General features: G+C 41.2%; 1 protein-coding gene across 1 annotated transcript in view; it reads right to left on the reverse strand.

Annotated features, from left to right (window-relative positions):
* The window catches only part of EPHA3 (EPH receptor A3), a 186,284-nt gene extending 182,092 nt beyond the window's left edge, over positions 1 to 4,192 (reverse strand). The window contains exon 1 of the mRNA XM_042037906.1: positions 4,165 to 4,192. Within this exon, the coding sequence (XP_041893840.1) occupies positions 4,165 to 4,177 (13 nt within the window). The 5' untranslated portion in view covers positions 4,178 to 4,192. The remainder of the gene's footprint in view (positions 1 to 4,164) is intronic.
* Positions 4,193 to 8,904: the final 4,712 nt, after the last annotated feature.

Here is an 8,904-nt window from a genome sequence, read left to right on the forward strand (position 1 = left end):
GCCCCCGGCCCGCGGAGATGCTCCGGAGCCCGCCCCCAGCACCGTGAAATACCCCCGACCCCGTCCCCAGCCCGTGGAGATGCCCCCGCGCCCGCCCCCAGCGCCGGGAGATGCCCCGTGACACGGAGCGGGGGCTCTGCAATAGGGGGTGACACGAGTCACGTAACTCGGGAGCCTCGGGTGGGTGTTGCAGCCAGCTACGATCCGGTCATGTCCAATTACCGGGCTCTCCTGGGCGGGAGGCGACGGCAAAGTAGCGGTAAAACCTGGGAGTTTCAGACTGCAGCCATAGCTGGCTGGCCAGAGAAACGCCAAGTACATCGTTCGTCTCTTGGCTGCTCTGGTCCAGCCTGCACCACGCGGGGCCACAACTCCGGCCCCAAAGAACAGACTGACTTTGCCATCACTAAAGCAAACTGCAGCGGGGGCCTCCACCCAAGAGCTGCTCTCTGTAGGAGTGTGTAGCTCTACTCTAGAAGTTGCCATGTAAAACGACTATTTTTTAGAAGCGTTCTCTCATGGCCTGCACCTTTCCTTCAGTCCTTGCAGCCCATCAGAGGCCCCTGAGTACCTGTCAGAACACAGAGCAGAGAAGCAGGCGTGCAATGCTGCTATTCCACTGCTCTCAGGGGGAATCACTGCAGAGCAGTGCTTCCCCTTCTGCAGATCATTTTTGCAGAATATGGACATCTCTCTTCCCAAGTGACTTGTCTCAGGTCTCCAGAGCCACCCAGTGTGGTTCTGTGGAAAATGGGAAAATATTTGAATAATACTGAGGTCAAATAAATATTTCACTCCAAACCAAAGTTGTGCATCCTCATAGTACAAAGTCTAGCTCTGAATGCATGTCCTGTCTGTACCAACAGCAAGCAACAGGATGGGAGGAGAGGAGCCTTTGGCAACAGATGTGGAACTATGTGGCAGAATTAACATCCCAAATCTGTGACAGCAGAGAAACTGAGCCCCAGTGTTTCTCAAACCAGTATGGTAAACATCTGAACAACATCCTTCTTCATTGTTCTGAGTGTCCTTCTGTCCTCAGGATCACCAGTGCCAGCAGGACAGCTGGGAACTGCTGCCTGCAGCACCTGAGCCCCAGGTTTATCAAACAGTATAGAATCACCAGCTCTCTTCAGCAGTGATGCAGCATTCCTGCCCTCAGCAGCAGAAGAGGAGGTGCTGGACTGGTTGCAAGCCAGGACCTGTGCCAAGGTCTCTCCTGCACACCCCAAACATCTGGTTTAACTCTGCCAGGTCTACACTGCACTGGAGGGATTGGAAATGTATGGAAGCCAAAGCAAAGGAGAGAGAAGCCCGTGAGAAGTCAGACAGGTTCCTGCTTCAGGAGAGCACAGTGGAGGACATAAGCACTAAAAATTAATACGAAGACATTGATCTTTCCTGTTTCCAGGCTTGATTATTCAGTCAACCAAATTAAGGAATCATGAAAATTTAATACCATTTGTTTCATGTCTCCAACCCTTCCTTTCCCTCATATTTACCATCTACACTATTTCCTCTGTGGTCAAACTTCCAAAAGAAAGAAAAGATGCCCAGAGCTCTTCAGCAGGAAACCTCCAGGGGCAGAGGGAGGAGCAGCGTGGTCTGGTCATGCAGTTGACAGTGTATGGCTCAGAAAAAAATGTCTCCTGGCCTCCTTTGTGTTTCTCAAGGCTCATTTCACTACACCTTTCCATTCATTAGACAAAGATGCTTTTCCACAGCAAAAAGGCCAGAAATATACCCTGATTTCTCCAAAATATAATTTTCCCTAGTAATAAAAACTATTTTGCTTTTGTTCGAAGGGGATTTTTCCCAACATTTTCCTCAGCTTTTTTAGAATACACCACTGTTTTCATTGAGTTCTTTCGTACAGCAGAGATACATCTTTAAAACCCTACTAAGTTTACAGGACTACTATTTCTGGTCTCTCTGAAGACACATCTTTCTTTCCTGATTTCAGGTAGGTATTTTTTTTTACAGTGTGAGAAAAAGGTGAAAGAAAAAGGGTAAAGAAAAAGGGTGGAGAAAAAGGTGCAATTAAAAGGGTGAAGAAAGATGACACATCTGGGGGCTAGGGGGTGGGGAAGAACGAAGACAACAGTCAACTCAAAACCTAACAAACTTCTGTTTTCAGTTAGTGGAAAAAAAATATTTCCAAAGAAAGGAGTTTTTGTGGTTCCTCACTGCAATCTCTTTCTGAATTTGTAAATATCTCAGCACCAGTGAACTCATCTCATCCAGGAAGAAAAGAATATTAAACAACACAATCCATATAATGGAAATTTTAGTGTCAGACTTCTAAAAAAGAAAACCTCTCAAGCTAAAAAATGAATAGGAGAAATACTTGGAAAAATTTGAAATAAAGAACTTATTAAAAACTAAAAAACAACCTGGGAAAATTCTCAGCAGGAAAGAAAGATTAAATTCGTTACAAATTTCTCACTAGGCTTTTTTCTCTGTGATGCACGTTGTGTTAGTTTTGTGCAAATTGCGTGTTTACTCTATTAAGAGTAATTTTCTGTGAGCTTAAAGGGCACCTTTGAAGAAAGAAAATAGCCTCTAGTGGCATTTCTACATAACCAGAGTGCACATGGTAATATCTTTGCCCTAGCATCCATAAAATGCTTCTGGAGAAACACATAACTATGATTTATGATTTTCTGCCAAGCCTGGGCTTTAATTTCTTTAATATATTGGAGATCAAAATCCTTACTAAACACAAATTTTATCTCTTACATTTTTCTTTTGTAAACAGGGAGGTGACACATTCTGTGATTGTATAATGGAAAAAAGAAATCATAACACATGGGCAGAATGCTCCCGATCCCACGTTTGCATACTAAATAGGAACACAACTTTCTGCCTAATGAAAAAATGCTACAGATTATTAGGAATAGCCACAGAAGTAATCAATCAATTTATCCAATAGACTGGGCCACAGCCTGCTTCCAAGAAGCTTTTTAATGTTTATGGCTCTTGAGTGGTGTCGTTTAATTAATTGAATGGCACGAAACTTCTAATCTTAGAGATTTAAAGTATTTTCCTTAAAAAACAAACAAAAAGAATTAATGACAGGTTCACTACTCATAAAGAAAGGTGGCTGGACAATCCCCCATTTATTCAGGAAGGAGGCAGAACAATGCTCCCCAAGTGATGCCTCGCCTGTGCCTCCATAGGATTGTTGGGAGGCGTGAGAACATTTCCCCCTCCGTTTCTGGGATTTATTTATGAAGGTTCTTGTTTGTGATGTGGATACACACCACAAACTTCACACAGACCTGCTGTGACAGAACTTTTCCACATAAATCATACCAGGGACAGCTTTTTAAAATTGTTCCGTGATCAGTTAGGCCTCCAAATAACCACCTGAGTATATATAATACATATCTATATGCATCTGTTTTAATATTAACTAGTGCTCAGGTAGAAAATATTATAAATGGAAGCATTTCTGCTTGAATTCATCCTAAGTCTGACATGGGCGAGTCTTGGAGATGGTGACCAAGGAGGAAAAAGGAGCCACCAAGTAGATTTACTAGGTTTAAATACTCTTTGTGAGAGGTTTTACAGCATTACTCAAAGGTCTCCTAATGCACAGTGTCACCCTGAAAATGCAAGCAGATGAGGAAATGCAGGATGGGGAAGAGTAAAAGGCAGGATGCAATAAAAACAAAAGATAATGAAGTGTGAAAAGTTACTTTAAATAAGTCATCTAAAGCTAAGCTATAGCCCTTTCCAATCAATACTTACATAATAATTATGTGAAAATCCAGAAAAATGGATTAACGAGACAGTGTAAGAAACTCAGCTTCAAGCAGCAACAAAGCTGAACTTGTAATTATGAAGCAAGAGCACGCCAATCCCATAATGAAAAAAGCACGGAGATGGAAAAGAGTAGAAAAGCAAAATGCAAATTCAGTTTAGCTGCAAGTTTCCCCCATAAAGTCTGAATAATTTGTTAAATATGCAATAAAAAGGTGACAGTCCAAGCACTTAGACTGAATTTACCTATCTGTAAACAAAAATCTATAGAAGCCATAAAAGAAAAGCTTCACCAGCATTACTGCCAGTTTTCAGAGAAAAGCAACATTTATGTGCAGGAGAGAGTATTGCTATCATGAAAGAGCTTGCCAAATTTTAGCTTTAGGATGGAGCACTTACAGTAGAAATCCATGAATCCAGTAAAACCAGACTGTATTATGGAGATACTGGCAGACCTCCAATAAGGTGCATAATGATAAGTTGGATTCGTTTATTTTTCTTCTTGCCGGTCACAAAGAATGTTCAGAAATTTCTGTTATAAGAAAAAAAAAAGACAACCAAGAAAAGAAATTATTTATTCTCATGTGTTTCAACTAACTGACTTTTTTTTTTTTTTCCAGAAGATAGTGCAAGGCAGTGTTGGACAAAAAATAGGCAGGCACATTTTAAAATAAGTATGACAGTACTTCTAATGCCAGGGATCATCATCCAATCTAGGGAATGCACTTGGAGAGCACACAGGCAAAATTCCGTAATCTGGCTGAGCTGGATTGGAAGAATTCCCTCCTCTTTGCAGAGCCAGGCTTGAGCACTGACAGCAAAATAGGTCGTCTATTTTTGCCAGCTAAAAAACAGAGAGGAACACTCATGGCCAGCTGCAATTTTAAACAGCAGAATGCAAATAATCTGAGGAGTCTGTGTTCACAACATGTGAGAACTCCTTAACAGTTTCATTTCCACAGGGAACTTTTTGCATTCAACAGTGGACTATCTTATTTTATTTTTTTTTGCTACAGTAAAGAAAACCTGAGATTCCACAAATGATTGAGGTACTTTTATATTTCCTGGTCATTTGCTGTTTTTTCTCAAATCACCTCACCTCCTCCCTGGTAATCAAAGTTTTCTCCTCTTCTGTCTCATGGAACTGGCACCATGACTTCTGTCCACATCCAAGGAAGCATCAGGGGATAGACTAAGATGGGAAAAAGACCATAAAGTGGAATTATCTTAGAGCCCTCAACTTCACATCAGCATCAAAGCATGAAATAATTTCATACCTTTGCTCATAATGGCAAGATTTATATTTGATTGCATGCTGTACATATGGTTACTAATTCCCAACTGAATGCCACCACCCAAGAGGAAAATCAGAATGCAAAAGGTGACAGCCTTTTACCAAAGGCTTGTTCCCAACTCTAATGCCTGCATGTGGACAGAGAGTTCCTGTTTGCTTCAAAAGCTGCTTCGTTCGGGACTTTGGGGGGAAATTAATTAACTTGGAAACTGAGAACAGCATCATAGGTAATAATTAGGAGCTACATAAGCTCAGGATTTGTCAGGGCACACAGGTCCTTCAGAAGTTCCTCCATGGGCGAGTTCCTCACATGCCCAGTTTGTACCAACATTTCTCAGCCTCCCAACATAATAATTAGGGGCCAAGGTAGCCCCTAATTACAGCTCCCCAAACCATCCTTCCCCCCAGCTGCAGCCAGCTGGGTGCACTCACCCCTCAGCTGGGTGCAGAACACATTCTCAGCAGTCACACCTGTGCTGCTGGATGACTTCAGGCTCTGTGAAAAGTCCCCATCCTCCTGACCCATCACCCCAGCTCACCCTGTGCGTGCTGAGAAGCTCTCCAGTCTTCCAGTGTTTTCTTCTTGATTATAATGAGTTAATTACTTTGCCAGAAAGCACGAGGTAGCTTTTTATTAATCTCCATGGCCACTTGGGCAATGAAGAATTGCAGTTTCTGCAGAAGGCTAAGCTAGCACTATCTAAATATTATTCTTTATAATTATTAGAAAACACGTGCAATAAATAATTATACATCATTAGCATTCTCCCAGCCCAAATGGCCCATAGCAGGACAGTCTGTCAACCTTGGGTCAAGCAGCCCTTATCCATTAAATAGGATATTTTATGATATTTTATTCTTTCCTCCCCAGTCTTGTGGCCAGTTGCAGCTCTGTAGTGAAGGATGGAGCTCCCTGGCCTTTCTAACTCACCAAAGGAAATGCAAACATTTCTTATTCTGAGCTGGAGATGTGCTGTCTATGTCAGGAGAATGTATTACAAAGATTTCTTGTTTTCTTGAACATGATAAAAAAAGTTTTTCCCACTGCAATAGCAGTTTTGGTTTGTCTGCACTAAATTTTCAATCTTTAAAACCCCTTTATTCATCAGGGTTATTTTTCATGAGACAGTTCATTTAAAGGGACTGTTGGCTTCAACATTTGCTTAAAGAGATTCCCTCATTTCTTTGAGCTGTCACCAAAACCTGGAAGAATGTGTGAGTTACTTTTTTGGTACCAGAAATGGAGAAAGCCTCTGTCATTTGTATTACCAAACTAAAGTTCCTGGAAAAGGTTTCCCAGCATTGAAATTAGTCATCTCTCTAGAGACTTTAATGAGAGAAATAAACCAGTCAGTACTCAATCATTTCCTTTGGATGCATCGGCTTTGGAACTGGGAAGTAGCAGCAGGATGAAAAGAAAGAAATAACAATAAAATAATTTGTACAGTATGGTGGGGGAAATTTATTACAAAGAGTTGCAGGATTTTCCTAAATGAATGCAAGGTTCTAGCTCAAAAGGCAGCTGTAGAAAATGCATAGAGAAGAAGAACTGTAATAAAATAAAACCAAAAAAACCACCAAACTATTGGAAAAGCTGGAGACAATTAGTAGAAAATAGTCCCCATTCAGTTCCTAAGCTGAACTTACACTAGTGGCATGCCAAGCTGCAAAACTAAAAATCCAAAACCCATTAGAATCGAGGACCATTTCTAGAGAAAAGAGGACACTCATCAAAAATGACATAAAATGAGAGCCTTACATAAAATGAAAAAAATTCAGGGCCTTGTAGAAAGAAAGGTTTTACTGAAACCCAATCTATGCAAACAGTGTACTCTGCTGGGTTTATGGAGGTGCTCCCTTCAATGGGACTTTGTTTCAAATAATACTTTGCTTTAAGATGGAAGCTGAGTGAATTATTACCATTGCCCAGGAGAGAACAAAAACTGCAGCATTTACAGAAGTAAAAACTCCTGAAATAAATCACAGAAAGGGGAAGGAGGAATGCAACCTCCATCTCTGCTTAAGGATGGAGAACCTTGCAAACACCTCCAGAAAAGGGCAAAAGCCTGAGATCTGTGACCCAGAAGGGACAGAAGAGAGGGTCCTGATTGTTGGGTTGGTTGGGAGTTTTGTTTGTTTGTTGGGGTGTTTGGGTTTGGTTTGTTTTGGGTTGGTTTTGGATATTTTTTACCTTTTTTTTTTTTTAATTAAAATCCAAGTTATAACATCACCTACTTCTAGAGAATTTGCTGTTATATCAATTTCAGACCTATACATGCTGGGCCACCTTCCCTTTAGCTTTCCTTAAGATGACTGTAAAAGATTCTTGTGAGCTCTAGAATAATAAAGACAGAATTTTCTATTATTTTATACAGTCTCAAATGTTTTGTCTACAATTAAATAACCAAACCATGCTGATTTTGCCAAGTTTCTTGTTGGTTTTGTGTTTTTCACGGTTTTTTTATTAAGTGGTGTGCACTGGGCTTGTCAGATAAGCAAATATGTTTATATTCCTTCCACATACACTGTCTGATTTCATTTTACCCTTTTTGCCAAGGAGGTAAATAGGTTTCTTGAAGACTTTAGGGTTTTAAGCTTATGACCTCCCAACTTTTACAAGAGAAAACAAAAAATTGCTCACTCAAATATTAGGAAGGGCCCTCCATTTTTAAAGGATCTTATTATTTGAGTTGGAGTTGTAATGGAGCTAAGCCACACCTACTTAGAGAACAGGGCCAAACATTGCTCTTGCTTACAGCAGTTTAAATCCTTGGAGGCCTTTATTACTAAGAAAATTGAGTAAGATTTCAGTAAAATCAATTTTTAAAAGCACCAGGAGCTTGCTGTTGACCTCAGCTACAGCAATCTGTGCAGCTTTGCTAAAACCTGCTCTCTCTCTCAAATCTGACTGACGCCACTGATGAATTGTGCTGTAAAATTTACTGTTTCAATCCCTTAACACACAGAAGCTGCTGCCTGTGTTTCTGGAGTACCCTGTGAGATGAAAAGGAGAGGTTTTCTCCAGCTGACTGCCAAAATGCAGGCATCTTGTCTTCTCTCTGGCACCACTTCTCAGCTCCTTTAGCATCTACATTAACCCACAGCAGCCCCAGAGATGGGGGAGAACAGCAGCCTTAAAGGTAGCATTGGAGCAAACTGTCCCCACCTCTGTCCCCTCACAAAGTACTGCACAGAGCTGGCAAGTCTGCACCTGCTATTTCCCTTGCCTTAAATGCAGTGATCTAGTGCTTTGGAGTTTTAATTCACAATTTTTATTTATCATCGTTATTATTACTGCATAATGGGATCTTTGACTAAGACTATAGCACCTAGAGTACCTCGGGAATCCGAGCAATAACTATTTCACACCTTTAAACTTTCCTTCTTGTGTGCATGCTCAGAAGCTTTTGGACATTTTACCTGACACAGCCTGAAATAAATGTGGGATTCCTGGCTTGGTAATGAGGTAATATTATTTCCATTTTCAATTTTGGTTTTTTTCAGCTTTTTCCATGAAGGATTGCCCTTGGTGGCACATCATTCACCTCGCACCACCAGACCGAGCAGCAGTACCTAAATAAGCAACATTTAAATATCTTACCCAATACACGCCTATCAGTAATGCATATCCAAACTCCCACAGTAGCTTCATTTTTTAACATGTCTCTGTTTGCCATCAAATCACCATGTGCACTTTGATCTTGCACACTTGACACATTCTAACAGACAGAAGGAACAGAACCATCAGTTCTCCCTGGCACCATCTGGGGTTCTTCTGCAGTTACTTTCTCCCTGGCTGCCTACAGCTCAACTCAGCTTTGTTTTTTTGCTTTCCCCCTCCCCGC

Source organism: Corvus kubaryi, unplaced genomic scaffold (genome assembly GCF_017639235.1).
Source record: "Corvus kubaryi isolate FWS band 111438036 unplaced genomic scaffold, C.kubaryi_AGA036_p1.0 37391, whole genome shotgun sequence".
NCBI classification, from domain to species: domain Eukaryota; kingdom Metazoa; phylum Chordata; class Aves; order Passeriformes; family Corvidae; genus Corvus; species Corvus kubaryi.